Raw genomic sequence first — 21,924 nt, 5'->3', positions numbered from 1 at the left:
TTATTATATCTTTCTTTTTTCAAGGTTTTCATGAGGTTTTTGTGAGACAAACGCATAAGAGCCTCTTGGTGTGTTATTGGTACTAGCGTAAACCACTGACAATAATCTAAATTTTGCTTATTCATAATATTTGATACTGTTCTGTTTGGTATTTACTGGAGGTTGGCATGCCATCCAAATTGGAAAAATCCACACAGAGATCCCTTCAATTTATCTACGTCTATATGATTTATTCATCATTAATTTTAATACGAAATGAGATGACCAACCAACTGGCCTGATTAACTCACGAGGTATGCGACACTATATAATAAAATTGGGGATGGAAAGATGAATTGTCCCAATAATGCCATTTGTGAGGCATAGAAGGCTGATAAGGTATAAAAAAGAATAATTATGAGGCGTGTGTCAGCCCATCTCCCATTAGAACTTCAACTCAGTAAGTAGAGTACTAATAATGCCAATATTTTAACGCAAGTGACAGGCGATTTAAAATACAAAAGCGATGAAATATTACTAGCGTTACACTACATCAGTGTCAAGATGCATACAAAATTCCACTTTAATGCTTTACGAATAGAATATATTAGGGCCTGTCATAAAAAATGCTTGGTTGGCAAAATTCCCCGTTGGGGATGCTATACAAAATTGAATTGATTGAATCTGGAATTGGTAAGTTCTCTCGACATGTTTTGGTTTGAAACCCCTGATCGATATTTTTATATATAGTTTATATTTCTCAAACGTAGGAGTAACATAAAATTGTCTTTGGTTTTCGCAAGTAGACATTTAAATATTATTTATTTAATATGTATAGAGAGATTAAGCGTAACCCAGAGAACCATGGAAAGAAATATTATAAAGAAAAGAAGAATTTACAAAATAAGTAACAAAAATGTAAGTGATAAAACAGGGTTTGCTGACGTTACATATAAAATAAAAATGGAAATGGGCTGGACATACCGTAAGAGGAGCAGATAAATGGAGCAAAATTGTAACACTATAGCAACATAAAAGAAGAGGTAGGCAATTTAAAAGGTGGGCCGATGAAATTATGGAAATGGCTGGAAAGACCTGGACGAAATTAGTGTACAATAAAGAAAACTGGAGGACAGTGGGGGAGGCCTTTGCCCGTAGGCACACAGAATCGGTTATCGTAGATTGAGAAAAACAATGTTATAATGTATATTTTTTGTATTTCTGATATAAGGCTATAAATAAATAATATGTATATGTTATTAACAATACTCCATGTTTCAAACGCTTTCGTGATCAGCGAGAGACTACCACATCTAGTTGACAGGAAACTATTTGAGTTCAATCAAATTGTCTATGATAAATTATTGAAACAAAATATATTTTCTCGAAAATTTGTTTGAAAATATGTTTAATATACGTCTTAAGGCAACACCGGTCACACAGTTTCCCTTCACCATAAGAAGGAATCCTTATAACACATTAGGTTGAAAATTGCACAGATTAGAGTAATCAAATTAGGTAATTGTTTTGGCAACACCAAACTTTGTATTGTAATTGAAAACGTCATATGTTAGACACAATCGAGCTCACAAGAATTTTTGTTTAATTGTTAATTTTTCCAATATCCTTTTCTTTCGTTTAAAATGTCGTATAAATACTTGAAACAAATATATATATATATGTATGATTTCATTAATTCTAAACGAAAATAAAAATATTTCTATTCCGATACTATAATATATGTATAAATTGAATTTCGTAACAAATAATTTCAGTCATAGCCCGTAACTAAACTCGTTACACAGATTAAGCGAGAACATATAAAAGTAATGACTTTATTTTTTTATTGTATTTAATCAAATTTTACTAACATGGGTTACGTCAATTGTTTTAAAATTTTAGATTACAGTGCGAACCTGGAAATTATTAGAAAATTATCCTGACAACCAGGGTGATACAGTGTTTCTTCGAACACAAACGAAACACGAAATTGCTTATGAAACATAGTTTATTTATTTATAAATGCTTATAAATAAAGAAACTGGACACTGATGCATAGCTCAAGAAAAATAAAATTCAAGATTTAATGTGACAAGCACTAATAGGCAAACATAACAAACACGAAGAAAAAAGAAATACATCGATTTCTAAATCATAAAAACTAAAATACTTTGACTTGCACCTGTCAAAATTCAATATGTTTTTTTGTACGGGAGTCACACTTAGTGCTGATTTTTATCCTTCATCAGTTACCATGGTAACAAATACGTAAGCAGTATCTTAACTTAAATCCATGTATAAAATATCAGCAGCTCGAACGAATTCCGTCTCAGTCACCGGTAGCAATATCCAGACAGGAAATTTAGCTACAATAATTCGCTCAGTATTCCTGTCTAGACCATGAGTCAGGATAGGGCGATGACGTCATTAATAACGTCACGCACCCTCGCGACAACTGCGATTTGAGATTACTCACTTGGGGTGAAACTTCAAAGGTTTCTTGCTCAAATTTTAGTACAGACAGTGAGTTTTCTTATTATTATAAATAACGTTTGGAGTGAATGAAATATAGATCATGTTAGCTAGCAGTGTAATTTGAAACTGTATAACAATTAATAATTATTATTTATTCATTCCAAGAACAAGGTACAAAAATAATATGGAGGTACAATCAAAACTTCGTATATTCTGTCACACATAATGGCGTACAAATTTGTCTTATTATTTCTATCATACATACCATATATCATGAATTATCTAATTTTGTAATAAAACTAATTTGTTTAAGAGATTTAAAAAATATATATTTACATTAGTTAATAACCAACTTATTAAGGCTACCATAAGAGTACTTCAAATTCCCTTTGAAGTAGAGACTCTTAGGCCGCGGGGTTCAAGTGCAAGCGATAATTAAAGATTTAAGTTGTCGCCTGGTAGATAGTAACGGTGGCCCCAGAGTTGGTGCGTACATTTAATTTTTATTAATTATTTTTATTATTACTATGTAGCTTAAGAATATTGTTAATACTGTATAAGCTTAAGCAAATTCAAGAAGTTTACTAGTTTATAATAAATTAATTTTTACGTAAAATAAACATTTTAAATATGTTTATAAGACAATACCAAATATTGTTTATATTAACCGCAAAATAGAATTTACTTTGAGAATAACCGTTTCAATTTTTTTTTATATAAAAGCTTTTTAGAGTTGAAATAATTAAGAAGCTAAAACACGGGCGAACTTTCGGTCCGGTTAAAGTTTGAGCACCTGTTCCCATTTCCAGGTTATGAGCAAAACCGTTAGTTTTATAACATAGCTTTATTGGTGAAGTAAAATTTTAGTATTTTCTACATATTTTTAAACTTTGCTTAATACTTGAATAACTTTGATAATAAAATAAATGTATTGCCTTTATTAAATCGATAAATTCACCTTTTCAGAACCAGCTTTTGTAAGTAGGTTTTTACAGCGACTGTGAAAAATGACACCTTTGTATCAAAATGCCTTATGTTTTATACAATGGATAGGAGGCTTTACGTGAGTGACATCGCCGTCCATGGATATTCAATGCCAGAGACCCGCGAGTGCGTTGCCGGCCCAATAAGAATTGGTACGTTCTTTTCTTGAAAGACTAAGCTGAATTGGTTCGGTAATTGGTTATACATAAAACTTTGATAATAAAATAAACCAATTACCTATCAAGTATAAATATCGACTACTTTGGCTGCGGCACCATTGGCCAAGGTCCGAGAGTTATGGAAGAATACCTGTACCTGGATCGGTAGAGTAAAGAAGGATCTGCGCAGCAATTAACGGGAAGCGAGACAGGACATGGAGCGCTGGAAGTCTCACGTTTTCATATATAATATTCGTGAATATAAACACAGAAACCCGGCGTATTTGTCTATACGTCTGTCTAACAGGCATATTTGAATGAGAAAACCCGTGGACCTGATTATAAGTAATTTATTTATTTCATTTATTAACACTTCGTTACATTATAATATTAAAAAAAAATAACATAATTAAATCAAAAGGAGGGCAACTGGCGGCCTTATCGCTTTCGAGCGATCTCTTCCAGGCAACCACTGTGAGTAAATAAAAAAAATGTATTAAATTACATAAGGCAAGAAGTGCAAAAATACATGTTATACACAGTTATTAAGACACAACTAAACTAAAAGGATGATACATTAAAAACAGAAAGTAAAAATACTCATAAATCACGATAATTTAAGATAAGTCTCACGTCAGTTAGTAGTTAGTAAGAAAGTTAGGGATACGATGTGGACAGGTAATGTTTGTACAGAAGAAATTTAAAGGAAGATAAAGAAGGAGCTAAGCGAATAGGGACGGGAAGTGAATTCCATAGCCTAACTGCGGAGACCTTAAAGGAATCGCCAAGAAAGGAGGAGTTATGAGATGGGATGGGAATTTAAATATTAAATATCGAATTATTTCGCTTATATTAAAATTCCACGACTGCTAAACAGAGCATTTAATCAACATTGTATTGTACGCGATGTCAACTTGCGACGCGGGCTATAAGAAACGCGACTGTATTTTAAATTTTTTTATAGAACATGGCGCCAACGACAGAAGGCTTATCTGATAGCGCCGAACATGGACGCTTACATTGCCAGAAGGCTAGTCGTCGCGTTGCGTTGTCGACCATTTAATCACTGGGCTTCGGTCTAAAGATCTTTATTCTAATTAAAACGTGAAAAATATAATAACATAAAAAGTTAAATATATCACGCCAGCGTCGTACGCTGTTATTGCATTCGATTCCATCTACCAAAAAATCTTAGCAGGCGTATTCGAAACGGGTTCACTGTTAACTAGCTAGAATTTTGTTTTTGACTAGTTATATATGAAATATGTTTAGTGCATGTAAACGTCCAAATATGTTTAAAGCACAGTCAATATTCGAAATTTAAAATATTTGACAAACGACGCTCTTATCCACAGAATACTTAAACACAAACGCTTAACCATTCAATACATTCATCATACTAAAAATGTTTCTTTTCGAGGCACAATTCCACAGAATTTCCTAATGGCTTAATGGCTGAGTCATATGATCACAAACGTTACACAATTTTGTAATACTTTTTTTATTCAGTTTTGTATCGCGCATCCCTGACATACAACGACAATTAAGCCATGACTTGTTTAAGCAGACGCGGAATATGTTTCAAAGAAACTAGATTATCCATAGCGCCAATCACCTGCATCATGAAAACACCCCACATACACACCATGACATAGCAGAGCCAAGTTAGGTATTAATTAGTTAAATATATTTAGATTTTTTTATTGATTTTTTCCTTTCGTAAATATTTGAACGTTTATGTATATATTATGTACGGTTATGGTAATCGGGGTGCTTTAAATAATAGTGGATTTTTGATTTACTCGTAATTTAATGACGTGCTAATTGTACCGAATGAATGCAATTTTAACAGTCAAAGAGAGTGCCTACGTCTCGGTATACTCTCGGGGCGTAAGTCCGACGATTTAGGAAATTGTCATGACTATAAAACTAAGAAAGCCTGAGTGAGCAAAATGTACAGCCTTGGCTCGTACATATTGTTACGAAGACGGGTTAACTAGATTTTGCTTGTAGAGCCAACGATTACTGGTTCTTATTTCATTCGCAAAAAAATATTATCAGAATTATTTCATGGCCTCATCTGAGCACAACGAATTACTTGTCCGTTTGTCGTCTGTGGGTGTTTCTGTTCTGCATTGTTTTATATTTGCAAAAAGTAATGTTACAATTGAAACTCTTTTGTTGATTATCAACGACATTGTAGTTTTAAGTGTCCTCTCGGAATGGAATCTGTCTATGGGCAAAGAACATTTGCTATGGTAAAGGCGACTTCAAATTCGTATCGCAAACAATCTCGTCTTGAGAGCTGTCAAATATGTCAAACTTCATAGAGAAAAAGTGGTTTGACAGCTCATGAGACTAGATTTAAGTTTGGCTTACGTTTTTTAGACATATTAGCCACAGAAGGCCAATAACTTAAATACTAATTGTCATTAAAAATAAAATTATAAAACAAAGATGGCAATGTAAGTTTCCCTGGTCGGCGGTGTCGCATAACATCAGATGGGCCTCCATGCATTCTATAATATAATAACTTCTTCGTAACGTAAATACAACAATGACTCATGATATTATTAAAATCGTTAAACTTATCTGTTTAGAGTTTGTCAATGGCATGCCTGTCCAGGAGATGTCTATTTAACCGCCTTTTGTACACTGTGGACACATGTGTTTGTTTCGATTGTCGATTTCGGACAAATATAAATAAAATATGTCTCACATATTGAAAATTGTCTACACCGGAACACTAATACAATAAATACGAAACGCTTACGTAAATTAGAAAATTAATAGTCATAATATTAATAACCTTTTGCGAACTTACACGCGTTCGAACCAAAGAACAGAATAATGAACCATTCACTATTGTGTAGGATGAGCGCAAATTAATTTAACAAAAGGATTTGTATATTTAAAAATAACGCGTTAATTACACCTGTATCGTTGAAAAGCGTGAAGCGAGAATTTCGTTTTGAAAATGGCTATTATGACATGAATATAAAGAACTTATGTAATGTGTTCATGAACATGAATGTGCAGGGCACCAAACTCACATTTATACAAGTGTAGAAGAAGCAAAAGAAGACGATCTCGAAGCGTATTATGCAAATTTGTGTCGAGCCTTGGATCTTGCCCATAATACATATATAGTAATGGGCGATCTAAATTCAAAAATAGGCGAACCTAGGGCAGGCGAGTATATGATAATGAAATCACATGGTTATGGCAAAAGGAACTTAGAGGACTTCGGATTCATCGAAAATAAACTTACAATTCTAAATACGGTTTCACGAAGAAACCGCAACGTATATGACATGGCTCACCAAACGGGTAGTATAAAAACGAAATTGATTATATTCTATTAATCAGACCTAGCATTGTACACAACATGGATGTTTTTGTCTGGAGATCTTTGGAGGAGGCCTTCACCTGCGGAAGGGTTCTTGCAAAATAATTGGGAATAATAAATAAATAAAGAGGAAAATAAATATTTTGTGTAACTTTTCTTAAAAATGTATATGTAATAAATAGTATTAATTAGTTACATTGTTCTTTTGCAAGAAATAAAAAAGGCTTTTTATTTTATTTATATATGTTCAATTATTAAAAAAAATATTTATAATTAAAGTAACGTTATTCAAATAATCCCAAAACTGCTGGCTTTGTCAAGGGTCTCAAAAAGTAACTATGGTGAAGGTAAATAGTCTACTTGGGTTATGAAAAGGATCTAGGCGAAAGTTCGATTCCCATTGCATCTACTCTATTTTGATAGTCCAGGAACAAATTTTTGATATAATAATACATAAACTCAAAATAACTTTATTCATATGGGTTACCAAGTACAAACGACAACAGTAAAGATGTTAAATTGATTCAAAATTTACTACCAGTTCGCAAGTCAAGGGCGTAGAGCGAGCAAGAAGAACTGGCAAGAAACTCTCCGCCACGTAGTCATACATTGCTTGAATTAAAACCAAGAATTAGAATCATTTAAACAATCGTCAAATTTATAAAAAAAGCTTTATTGATTAATTTACGTTTAACGAGAGTTTATACAGGTGGCTGATCACATATTTACCTAACAAATAATCATGAATACAGAATTCTGTGGCCCCAGATATAATAATGTTGTAGCGCCAGTGATTTTTAAAACATATGTTGTATTTATAGTCAGTGTATACTCGAAGCGAGGGCCAATGTTAAGTACACTCAGACGAAAAGGCACTTTAATGCAGAGACAAGGGCGTTCAAGTGTCGTGCTCGTATCACGGCTTAATGAACATGCCTGCTCTTTTTATAGAATCAGTAAACTGTGGCCTCACTAGGGATACAATATTGGCATTGTTCTGTGAGACAATTTCAATATCAGTTCTATAAATAGCTGATACGATGTTACGACACTCCTATGAAGAAAAACGGAAGCTAGCTGGCTGGCTCGAAACTCAACAGGGGTAGATGATGAGACAAATAGTTTCATCATCAGTCGTAGAAGCGGTCAAATATTTATTTAACCGTCTATTTCATATTAAGAGGCAATGTGCTCTTGAAAAGGACGTATGGTATGGTCCACTTCCTTCAAAAAATTGGAAACATTGGAAAATCAGAGAAGCTCCTCCTTAGATGACATATGATTGATGATGATGATGCGAATGCGATGACCATGCGCCATACTTTGGAATATCTAGAAAAAATGTGAATCCAGCACTACCGAAGAAGAATTTATGCATGTATGGATAGAAGCTACTATAAGAGCGACTTTATTAATTTTATGAGTATTGAATGAACAAGTAGTTTCTATTGTCTAAAAGTACTATTTGAAAACTAGAGAATGACAAAAGTCTTGGTAAAGTTTTGAATGAATCACGGCTCCATCTTAAAACAGCTCCAAATGTTTTTCTATCCATATTTACGACTTGTATCTAGTACCAGAAAGCGCGTGGCTCTGGACTGAAAAACTGATAATATTCCTGATTTTTTCTCAGTTCCTAGTGAATTATTAGGTTAGGTTAGTGTACGTTAAAGCCAAAAATTTGTACCGTCTTTCAATCATTTCACAAATCATGATGTTTTTACATTAATTTCTATCGGATTAAAAGACATGCACATATTGCAGAGTGATGAAGATATGTCAAAGAAAATTGGAACTCTATATAAAGTCTATCAATAATTCAATTTAATAAGAAGGTAATAAATGTATCACAAGAAGAAAATTAATGATAATTCTTCAAAATATAGTTATTACAAATTGATCAGACACTATACCCCTCACTAGCGGAACTCTGGTATATTCTAATATTATAACCGTGGTATGTATATAGTAAAGAACTTTAAACAGCTGAGAAATAATAAAAATACTAACAAAACATGGAAACGACCAAGGGGAAGAAGGAGAAGCGGGCGCCCTAAAATAAGGAGAAGAAATAGAAGCGGTATCAGGAAGCGATGGACTGAGTTAATTGGAAAAAGCTGGAGGCCTCCTCTAGCCGGAGGCCTCCGGCCTCCTCCTAGAGGTTCCGTTCGACGGTAGTAAAGGTAGCTAGGATATTGGATTTATACAAGAAATACAATATAAAAAATCTTAAGCGGTCTTTTACTATTATTATATTGACACCAAATTCATCAGCGTCTGTTTGTGTAAAAAATTATTTATGTAATCTTCGTTGCAAATATACAGAACACTACGTTACAATTTAAATAATTAAATAAAAGAGGGCAACTAATTGCCGTATCGCTTTCGAGCTCATGCAGGCAACCACTGTCAATAAAAAAATAAAGCGCAACAAGTGCAAAACTATAGAAAGTTAGACAAATCTAATCGACCAAAGCAAACCAATTTAAAAAATACAAATGTGAAAGAAATACTGATTTAAGGGGAAATTTTTTGGCATCAATTATGTTTTCGAAGTTTTGTACAAATACTTTAAATTTTACTTTAAGAATAATAAAAAAATAAATCAGTGGCTACAAACATTTTTAGGTCTAGGCCTCAGATTTCTGTATCTGTTTCATGATCATTTTGTTAATCTTATCGGCAAGTAGGTGATCAGCCTCCTGTGCCTGAGAGCTAGGTGTTCTACTAGACAACAGTCTTCTCAGAACTTGATAAAAGATTTCACTACATACACCATGCTGCCCTGTCATTGCTTTGTTTTGTCAAATGTCAATTGTGAACCCCATTTCAATGTAAGGTTTAAAGAAATAAATTCTCATTAAAAACATACATGCCACTTAAATGAGAGAAAAATATTTTTTAAAAACATAAGTAAAATATACACCGTTGTACGTATTGCATTAGAGTCCATCAACCGAAATACTTCAGAGGCGTATTCGATACGAGGCCACTGCTACTATTTCCTATTTCTCAGGAGACAAGCTGTTGTAAAGACGAAATAGGGTTTTGCGATTTTAATTCCGATCTTAAGGTAGATGTATGATTAGTGTTATACCGGCTACGTGAGAGACTGAAATTAAATTTAATGCTCGTGTGTGTTTGGTTATGTAATTATTTTTACCTATATTTTAAGGTTTTGAAACGCATTATTTATAAAGCTCGAACGCACTATACGCACGCGCTCTCTATGTAGTATCTTTAACTAAGATGTGATATTTTCTTTGGTAATTTCATACAATATTATTGCTATCAACAATTTTTTTTATATAGAAAAATGGAAACTCTTTATGACTAAGGATTCGCGAGTGCGTTGCCGGCCTTTTTTTCGAATTGGTTCGCAAATTCTTTAGTGGGCAGCTGGTTCCACATAGTGTGTGTGGTGCGCGGCAAAAACTGCCATAAGAAACGCCAAGTTGTAGAACGAAGGACGTCGAGGCGATACGGTTTTGTATCATCGACGTTCGATGATTACCAATGCTTTCGTGTGAGTGTTCAGTCTGTTCTAGACCAGTAGAACACTTAAGGTAAGGGACAGGTTTAAAAGCCAAAAATCGATGCCGTGTAATATAATATATATCAAAGAAGCATAAAATTTAAACAAAAATAGTAAGTATGCGGACGCCGTTACTGTTAAAGGTCACTCCAAAGTCCTGATCAACTGGCTGTGACGTAAAACATGTTTAATTAAACGAAATTTATCAAGCGTAGTCAATAAATTAGCTCACCTAAAAACCTTGACGCTTTGACAATATTTAGAGATAAATACTTAAAGTATTAAAATAACTATGAAGAGATTCGTAAGTACATGACTAATACGTGTTATCTAAGACATCAAGATTTTCCTGTACTGTAGTTATAAACTGCGCCTGAATGAATAATAGTGATCAGTTCATCACCATTACTGACCTATATAAATAAAAACAGTGGCGCTACAACCTTTTTTCTTCTGGGCCTCAGATTTCTGTATCCGTTTCATGATCATTTGTCAATCTAATAGGAAATTAGGTGATCAGCTTCCTGTGCCTGACACACTTTGATTGGGTCTAAGGCAAGCCGGTTTCCTCACGATGCTTTCCTACACCATACGGGCGAGTGTCAGACACAGTAAGTCCATTGGTCCATTGGACTTCACGTATGAGGTCGCACGCTGAAGACTAGGCCAACACTGCTCTTTACTCATCTATATACAGCAATAAATAACCAACCATCGTAGAACACGGCCACCAACATTCCACATGACCGCTAACAAAGACCAGCGCTTAACGAAACTATTCTAATTAATTTTAACTCATAAACTAAATCCTCTTTTAAAAGTCTTCTACAAAAATATTTCGTAACCATATCCTAACCTACTCAATTGTGACTTTTGTAATTTGGTATTCTTTTGTGCATTGTAATTCATGAACCGTAAGATTAGCTTTTCTATTATATATAGTCAATTAGTCTATTTTTCATTTTAATTTTAGATTAAATTTGACATAGACATTACATTTATTACTAACAAAATAACAATAATTAAGAAAAAAATATTTAAAAATAATGAGATAACATTTTTTTAAAAAAAGGTAAGTTTTAAGTATGTAATGCGTGTGTGATGTGGTGTGGTTGTAATTGGCCCTGGCAGCAGGTAATTGGAGCAGGAGAGGAGTTTGGTAATTGTATAATTGTTTGTGTACTTGTAATTTTATTTTTGTTTATTTGGTTATGAACCTTATAATTATTTTAGTTTAAATATATAAAAACCGTAATTACTAATAAACAAAATAAATAAAATCCAATACTTAAAATGTTTTATAAACCATATATATATTCCCAAAATATATAAATAGAACAATAATCTAAAAAAATAAAAAATAAATAAATATAAACTTGCTATATAAGACTATACCATCAATGCCACATCTAAAATATTAAAATTCGAACAATGTTTTATGTTTTGCTTAGTTGACTGATTATTGTCTACCCACATTTTTGTTGCTGTTTTGTTTTGTTATTTTATATACCTACATCTGTGCGCTCTAATTATTAATCTAAGTTTTATATATTGTTTCTCAGTAAGCGAATTATGTATGCAATTCTTATGAGAAATAAATTTATTCTTAAAGAGTAAACCGTAAAGTTTTATAATTCAGGTAAAATTCCAATAACACTGGAGACCTGCAATGATTACGATGACGAAAGGACAGCTGTTCCTCGGAATACAATATATATTTATACATGAATAGGCCCTTGTTTACAAATTGTATGAAACAGGTGTACGTACATTAAAATGAGGAAACATCGCGGAGCAAGGTCAATGTTGACTTTCATTCATATGGCGTGGTTGGTGACAGATATTTTTCCATCCTATTAAACATTTAACAATATCATAATCGTAGGTGAATTGAGTCCAAAAATTTCTATTTCTAAATCGTCGAAAACGTCCAAAAACAGTCACGTTAAACTTTATATAAAGTCTAATCTACTACTTGTAATAGACCTAATCTATAACATACCTGGGCGAGTAGAATAAAGATAAAGAAGTTAAAATAACAATAGACAATTATACCACCGGACCGTACATGAACCACAATAGATGCAATCTCGTTCGCCTTCCGTTACAAAGTACTGACAAATAGCCTTCGAGTCCGGTTTCCAGTTAATAGTCTAACAACTTAACATATCTATATAAGTTGAATACTATTTTATAAAAGGGAAAATGATATGCCAACAGATGTATCTTACATTGGATAGTTGGGTTCTAGTGGGCGGCAAAAACTGCCTTGGAATAAACTCCGTAGTGAAACAACAACTACCTTTCATAATAACTTGTAATACAAGTTTGATAAGAAAACATATGATGATAAAAACAACACAGAAACAGAATGTATACAACATAAGAAATATGGCAGTATGAAAAAAAATGGTACCAGTTTTTTAACCATTTATTTTTTTATCCTATATCACTTATGTGTTTCCACGCTTATAATAAGGAACTATTTAGAAAGAATACTAAACAATTTCGTATTTATGTAATGTAAATGTAAAGGTAGTTATAAACTTTGGATAGAAAAACAAACCCTCAACGGAAACTGAAAATATGGGTTCGTTCTGATATTTGACGAAATTTCATTCGATTTTTACATCATATACCCTCAATTTGATGGGTAAATTGTCAATTTTCCTAATCCGTCCCTTATTACTTTCATATTACGTAATCGGTCATCAGCAATTGGCGCAAAATCCCGCCAAATCTGAACCTAACCGGTTATTTCACCAATTCAATTGGAGATCATCAGCGACGATATAGCTGTCCCTATCTGTATCTATAGGACGAAAGGAGAGCGTTTTTCACGTATGAATAATTTTTTCATAGCCGCTGTGTATGTTTTTCGTTTTGTGGCGGGATTTCAGTCATAGTAAACACGGTGTATAAAAACTTTACAGGTTTATAGAGAAATATATATACATTGCACGTTATACGAGGATTTTTTTGAGTATTATTGTTTGTGGTAGTAACAAAAATAATCTAAAAACTCAATAGGGGAATGTTAATATTTTTGTGACGTCGCCTCCTGAAGACGCGATGCAAGCCGCGAGTGTGTTGTCTGTATTTTAATTTATCAGAGGGGACATATCTCGGCCTTGCAATAAAGGCCGGCCGGTCGGCCTAGACGATGTTAATAATTTAGGAATAAATATTACCTATCATACTCAGGAATTATGTAGCTTTTAAACGGTAAAATATTTTTAAGATAAGATTTACTAATTATTTAATTTATATAATTCAAATATTACTCTTTATAATTTTTGCGCAATCTTCAACTTTGAAATTTTTAATTTGCTTATTTTTTACATAATATTTTTATTAGTAATTAAACCTTATTTTTACTATGTTAAGACTTTATGTGTTCTCTGAGAATAAAGAAAAAAATACATTCAACTTGTTTATGATATCAAGTTATTTCCATAGTAGTAAAAAAACAAATTATACACAACTTTTATTTAGTCAGCCTAGCCTTTCATTCAGGGGTGGGATGGTATTGGTGGGAATCATTGATGGTGTGAGGTCAGGATTGCCTATAAAAAGCCAAGTTGAAGAACACTAGTGTAAAGCAGAACCCCGGCCAGTTCGAGTCATCCAATTCCATCAAACCTGCTCTAGCCACGCTCTCGCATGCCTACTATCTAGGAGCAGCTAAGCTGAGGACGTAGCGCAAAAGGCAAATATTCTGCGATTAAAACAGAATCCACTCACTAGGAAGGAAGCACGCCTAAAACCGAGCTTGTATGGATACTCACTGGAAGGAGTCCACTACCGGACTACCGCACAGTGGGTTAATCTTCTGCTTGCCTGAACATCAACAGCCATTCCAGAAACTTGACAGATCACGTACTGACAACTTTGGCATTCAATCATGGACAGAAGAGCTTTCATACTTAAGATAATTCTTGTATTGTAAGGTAATTGGGCATTTAGGCGTCGACCAGCCGTCAACTTAAAATTACAATAAAACGAGCATTTTTTAAACTAATTTCTAAACACTTTTGATCCGTAACTTAACAAATAACAAAATTATACAAATATTTTCATTAATAGGCATATTCATTTATTTATTAAATTATATTTACGCTAGTAAATCAAAAACATACCGACCGTACTTCTTTTAGAACAAAAATCGATCACGTTAAGCACATAATGCAGAACACCTTGACATAGACAATTAATCAACGAAACGTGATTTGACACTTTGTAGGGCTTTGCAGTATGTAATAAATATACCATGATTTGTTTAATGTGATAAAACACTGATCTATATTGTATTAATAACGATTCAGCGGCAATACAACGCTATATTTGACTTGGTCACAGACCGAAGTCGATGCCGTTAATATTTATAGTATACAGCTCACCTTGCGACCACAGACAGACAATTGACAGTCGCATATTTAACGAAAGCTATCACTGTGTATATTATATAAATGTAATATTTGCATGCTTGAGATCTTTATATGTAAAAAATAAAATTCTATTTTTTATTGTTTTGCTTACATTATAAATAAACTAAGTGCACAAAACACCGTAAAGAAAACACAAGGCCTTGGTGCGTGAAGGAACATACCAGAAGACAAATTTCTCACAAAGTATAAAGTTAAGGAAATATAATAAATACACAAACGAAACGAAAATAGAGACAAAAAGATTATAATACCATATACATATATATTATATTTAACTTATTTTTTTTGGAGCAAAGCAATCACGTTCCATGTTGAGCAATGAATACCTTTTAACCCTTGCGATTTTAGGGTGTTATTTTGAGATTTGAGATTGAAAACTTAACAAGGCATGGAACAATGTATGTTGTCTGTACGAGCCACGGCTGTACATTTTGCTCACTCAGGCTTTCTTAGTTTTATAAGCGTGGCTATTTCCTAAATAAAGTGATTATAGAGAAAAAAAAATTCTTTGTTTCTTTGTATCGTAATTACGTTTGACAAATGGTTGATATTTTGATAGCTGGTGATGCACTTATTAATGTCTACTTGAGCGAAATTAACAGCAAACATCCAATTAAGTGGATAAGATCTTAAGTGGCGAACATTCTCTTTGCAGTTGATTCGAACAATGACCTGTCTTTGAAGGACTTTATTTCTTTGATGATATGCCGCATACGTATCTTAAATAACAGATAAGTTTTTAAAACAGTTTGACCGTTTTTAATCCAAAGACCTGAGTAACGAATCTCATGATATTAATACGTGAATTTTTCTACTTCACTGGCGCAGCGACAAAGTGAACCTGGCCTTTTAATGTTTTTTTATATAACACAGGACAAACAGACAGGAGGCTCATCTGTTGTTAAGTGATACCGCCCATGGACACTTACATTGCCGGCCTTTTAAAAGTTGTTACGATTCTTGATGGACCCTAAGTCGATTTGGTTAGGACAAACTTCAGTGGGCAGCTGGTTCAAGTTGTGGCCGCAAAAGCTAGCTTTGATGTAAACTTTCAAGCTCGCTTAGATTCTTCACGGAGTCTTTTCAGCGACATCTGGGACGGTATTATTAAATATCTAAAATGTTTTGACAGAAGATATAACTAAATAAATATTGTATTTGAACTTAGGAATACAAATATTCAAATAAATATTTTGACTCGGTTTTACTATCTACTACATTTATTTAATTAAGAGGAAAGAAGTACTAAACTGGTGCCCAAGGTACAGCAAAAGAAAAGGAGGAGAGACAACTTAGAATTAAATAAACAACAGGTACATTTGGTACATGGCAAAGAGTAGCGCAGTGCAGATAGGAATGGCGGGATTAGGAGGGACCTTTGCCAAAAAAGGACACACAGTTACCTAAAACAAGATTTATATAGAAACGTGTTTAAATATATAATTCTTATTAGGTTTATTATAGAATATAAGATACGGGTCTCACTTATTCCACGTCATTAAATTAGCCTCAGAATCCCTACTCATCGGCGAAGAAGACTGAGGCCGAGAGCTTAGCTTGTAACGAATATATAATTTAATGTTAAATCCGTCATAAATAATTCGTTTTCAGAAGTAGTAATTGTGCTCAGCTTACGTTCTGTTTGTGTCGTGTCATAAAATCAGTAGGTCAAAATTGTTGATGCAAAATGAGTCAGATATATTTAAGTATCAATTGTTTGGCCTTTTGTAAATTCGTATCTCGTACGCAGTTGATTAATTCAATCCTTTAATTTGGTGATTCTGCCTACAATAACTAAGGAATCTAAAAATAGTTTTCTTATAACCACATCAGGTTATCGCCCGGATTTGTAAGTAACAACTGTACTTGTGCACCTGTCTGCCATAGGAAGAAAAAATTAATGGCGCTACAACCTTTTTAGGTCTGGGCCTCAGATTTCTGTATTTGTAAATCTAATAGACAAGTAGGTGATCAGCTCTCTGTGCCTGACACACGCTGTCGACTTTTTTGGGTCTTAGGCAAGCCGGTTTCTTCACGATGTTTTTCACCGTTCGAGCGAATGTTAAATGCCGCACATAAGAAAGAAAGTCAATTGGTACACTGCCGGGGATTGAACCTACGAACTCAGAGATGAGAGTCGCACGCTGAAGCCACGGACGTAATAATTTCTACATAATACTCACAATTTTTTATTAACCTACTGCATAACAAATCCCAAAATCGATGACAATACTTAAATAAAACAAAATTAAATACACATTAATTTATACTAAAATTCGTTCGTTTATAATTTCGTCAAGTACACTTACTATAATTATAGCAACAATTACAGACCACACGCAGATTTAGATATAATTTAAAAACAACATCATTACGCATCAGCTTCATTATGCTTCTCTGCAAATTTAGGTTAATTTAAACAGCTCATACAAGCTATTTAGGTACTTATTTTGACATGCTATCACGAACAAAATTAATAACCCTAAAAGGTTTCAATAAAATCGATCTAAAAGCTTTCATAAAATAACTACACTTTAACCACAGTAAATAAAACTGCTATAATAATGTTCACTAACATGTTATGGCAACATCGTTGGGTTTGTTTTCGGACGACTGAAGGACTCGTAGCCATCTAGTAAATTAAAAAAAAATTGCTTGTGGGATAGACTTAATTTTTTATTTTATTTTAATGAATTAAAGTAAATTGTACCGCTGTCTATAGGCATATGGACGCTTACAAGGGTGTTGGCTTAACATGACGCCAAATGAGCTATATCCTTACATATTTAGCAAAGTTCTCGGTACTGTCATTATGCGATAATCCGAACGGAGTTTTCTATAGTTTTTCCTAATTTTGACAGTTCCTAATAAAAGTTTAGGTTAGGTAGGATTTTATGTAAATTGACTGAAATATAAGATTCATTGTCAAAGAGGTCGCATATCTAGGCAAAATACACGAAATTCAAAGCAGCTTAGTAGCTAAATCATCAAATAAAATATGGTAAAAAAATTACATTTAAAACTCCCAATCAACATTGGTAACATCCCTCATTATTCATTAACAAGTTTTATTCCTTCGTGCCATAGCCGTCGTCAATTTAAGATGTTTGTTATAAGTTTGTTATCGGGGAACTGTATCGATTGTCTGCCCCTGAAGTGTATATTTTTAATTAGGATATTTTGTGTCTATCACAATACCTACATATTGATATATGAAATTTGGGTACTCCCAACGTTTTCGTGGAAATAACTATGACTCCAATACAACCAAAAACATTGCGTCTATTGTGGAGCTATCAGATAATAAATCCCCGTAGCCTTCAACAAAGCTGGTTTAATACTCTAGGGAATCAGGTTGGGGGCTAAAAATACTCATGCCCTCCTAAAATCCCATCTTCGACTTAAAGCGTCGTAAAAAATTGCAGTCATCCGCATCTCTGAGCCTACCTAAGTATAGAGACTTAGGTAGGTTTAGAGAGGCGGGTGAGAAATACCCAATCAAACAAAATATAACAGAAATACAACCTTTATTTTTCGGTGCAATCTTTCCGCATTCCGGTGATGGAACTTATAATCTCTGGCTAAAATGTCAACTGTATTGTACTTTTTGCCTTTACGAATGAATTATAAATGAAATTATAAGCGAATTCATTTGATCAAAGGAAAAAAGTAACTGATCATCGTATAATCTTTTAATCAAAACACGATAAAAATACTCAATTCAAAAATTTGCTCGCTCACAGTTTATTAACGAAAATATTATTTCGCCGAGAATCTTTCTCAGAACTACCGCTTTATACGCTATGGTACTAGATAAACCACAGAGTGTTGAATGACAAAAAGGGTACCAAATCCGTCAATGTAATCTAGTAGTTAAATAAATAATTGGCTATTACCCAATCGTCTCCCCTTGCGTACGTCACAAACAGTCTTTCCGAGTCGAGATGATTGCGAGAAAATTACTCGCTCGTAAAATGAATTGGCCGATGTCTTCATTTGGCGGAATCTATTTATAACTGAGCGGACGAGACAATGTGTGTCCACTCAATACACGTATTGATTTTCTACGCTTTTATCGCGTCCTATCTTTCCCTTAGGTCTAAATATGGAAAATACTCCTAGAGGAGTGAATAAATATTACATTTGTAATAAATTATTTTGTCATAGTCTATAGTAATTTGATAAAAAGTACTATTTCTTTTTGTAATGTTTTAATACTTTAAATTGAAAATGGAACGAATAAACTCAAAGACTACTAAGCATATGTTTTTCACCATTAAAATGTTGCCCTATCCTTTAGTAACATAGACTATATTTATTTAAAAAAATAGCAGTATCGTAGGCTAGTACTAGAAAACAATGAGAATTGTCAATAATAATTATGTAATACATTAATAAAAAGTTATTTCATATTACTCGTTTCGGAGACATTTTAAGTCGTTGAGACAGCAGAGTGAGAGACAATCCTCATAAATAAAGCTGAAACGCTATTTATGTACAGAGCTTTTAAATCGTATAAATACATAATTAAACAATTTTATTTGATATTGTTTCACGGATGCTTCTTAGCGTCGACGAAAAGCAATCATAAAGGGTTTTGTAAATAATTTATTTATATCTTGTAAATGAATTAAGTGTTTCAGCTGAGTAAATATTACCTCAAACGCTTCTTACTTTGACAAATTGTTAGATTAATACGTTATATTACATAGTTTATGGAACGCGCTTTTTTACCACTATGGAGGCAGGCTTCGGGCCATATTACTTCACGTTACGACCAAATTAATGCGACCTAGTGGTACAATACTAATGAATAATGTAGCCATTTTTTATTTTCATATTTAAATAATAATTCAAGTTGATTCGATCGATAGAAATCTTTTGGTTCAAGCTTTTACCGCCAACGACAGCAGAAATACATAGAAGAATAAAGTATCTGAGGTATGAGATACGCAACTGGTGAAGCGAAATACAGACTGTAATAAACAATCGTGGGCCTTTTAGTTTGAAAGCTACTTACAGCACTTAGCATAAGATCCGTATGTCCGTTTCTAAAAGTAAACAGCGTTATTTTTCTCGAAAAAATTCCATAGAACACAATGCGATTCTATAAAGCTGTCTGCGTCCCAAATCATACGATTAACGTAGAAGCCATTGCAATGTTAATACATTAATAAAGAATCATTATAAAGGATATAAATAAGTTTAATGACGTAAATATATAATGTAATCATAATATGAGACATTTAGATAGATAATTAAATACATTATTGACATAATAATATATTCCAGTGCGTTTTTAGAAATCATGGTCAGCGAGCGACACAAAAAGGTTCACATTCGTCAAAGAAAAGGAAATTAATAATAAAAATATATTGATAGAGGAAATCTGGTTTAATAATTCGATTAAAATTCTACCCTCTGAAATCCATATTACAATTAATAATTTTAATCCAGTGGCCGTACACTATTGTGGTATTCTTCACGAGTAAGTTCACCCACTGAGACCCAGTTGAAAAACGTCTAACTAAACTATATTTGCGACCCAAGCGCCGCAATTGTTTTTTATTCATCCAAGAGATATATAAATTATATTATGGCCTTATATTCGTTTCTTTAAAGTCTATAATTATAGGAAACGTTAATTTGGTACCCGAGTCCCAGCTTTCATTAAGTGGCAGACTGCGTAGAAATTAAATGAAAAATAGCCTCTTATCCAACAAAAGCTTGTCTTGTAAAGTCTTTTCAATGTAAGATTATTATTGAAATTAAATCGTTTGTAATTTTGTCGTTGAATTTTTTACTTTTGTCTGCCATAAAGTCTCATAATAGTATTGACATCTTAAATTGGAATGACCACTTTTGACGTATAAATAAGAAAGATTTTTTCCTAATTTAATAAGCTGAACAATAAAGACGATGTATTATACAACTTAATAACACAAAATAATATATTTTCACATATTATTTGCTTATTCAATTGTTTAGGCCGACGTGCCACCTTTACCAATAATGACACTATTATAGTTTACTAATTGTCATTAAAAATATGAAAAATATATTTTCTAAATGTTATGATAACTTGCTTGATTATATTGACCGTAAGTAATTTTTTAACAATGTAAATAGAAACTCGTCTCAATTTCAAAACTATCTAAATACATATATACTTATAACTTTTAGAGGATTCGACATATGTTATGACAATAAAACAAAGACACAAAAACTATAAGATAATATTTTTTATCATAAATGTTTACAAACTATTTCACCTTAATTAGTAATCACATAAAAAAAACATTGTATTATATAAGATTGACAAGTACCCACGTTATGAGTATAGCTTTGTAAATAAATTAAAAGTTAATATAGCGTACATACCAGAACTTCATGGTGCGTGCGATTGCCTCTATAAACCCACTGGACGTTGACTGCCGGCATCAGGGGCTCACTACCACAGGGAATGGTCACATTTTCCGTACCCTTGTCTGTTGCCACTTGCCTTATTTCCACTTCGTCACCCAACACTGGTCCAAATACTGCATAAAAATACCAACATTAACAACAAAGGCCAAATAGTATTACAATCATTTAATTTAAATAAATTTACCTTCTATTCCAAGGCAGATCACAGGCACTAATAAATGTTCTAGCAACATCCTACTATTTCTACATTTAAACTCTAGGAAAAATTCACTAACTCTACCGAAATGTAAAGTAAAAAGAATTTTTGAAACTAGTTTATTTACATTAGACCGTTTTTTTATTACGGCAGGCGAAATAATAGGGGAAATCAATTTCACAACATACGTCTGCACTCCATCGATAAAATTCATTGACTAAAACACAGATTAGGATAACTTAAAATTTTGAATGACAGCTGTCTTCGGGAGTAAAGCGTGAAGTTGACATTAACACTAACCGTATTTATTGATATACATTGCCGTCGAAAATATATTACTATGATTTATTATAGTTTCAGCCATTTATTTTATA

The 21,924-nt window shown here is 33.0% G+C and overlaps 1 protein-coding gene across 1 annotated transcript in view; it reads right to left on the bottom strand.

The window, feature by feature from the left end:
* Positions 1-21,754, bottom strand: part of LOC123709500 (Down syndrome cell adhesion molecule-like protein 1 homolog) — a 47,950-nt gene extending 26,196 nt beyond the window's left edge. The window contains exons 1-2 of the mRNA XM_045660891.1: positions 21,539-21,754; positions 21,310-21,467 (exon numbers count right to left, since the gene is read on the bottom strand). Of these exons, the coding sequence (XP_045516847.1) occupies positions 21,310-21,467; positions 21,539-21,587 (207 nt within the window). The 5' untranslated portion in view covers positions 21,588-21,754. The remainder of the gene's footprint in view (positions 1-21,309; positions 21,468-21,538) is intronic.
* Positions 21,755-21,924: the final 170 nt, after the last annotated feature.

This window comes from Pieris brassicae, chromosome 5 (genome assembly GCF_905147105.1).
Source record: "Pieris brassicae chromosome 5, ilPieBrab1.1, whole genome shotgun sequence".
Classification (NCBI taxonomy): Eukaryota; Metazoa; Arthropoda; class Insecta; order Lepidoptera; family Pieridae; genus Pieris; species Pieris brassicae.
Note: the sequence above shows the minus strand (reverse complement) of the source record. Positions and strands in the feature narration are given on the sequence as shown.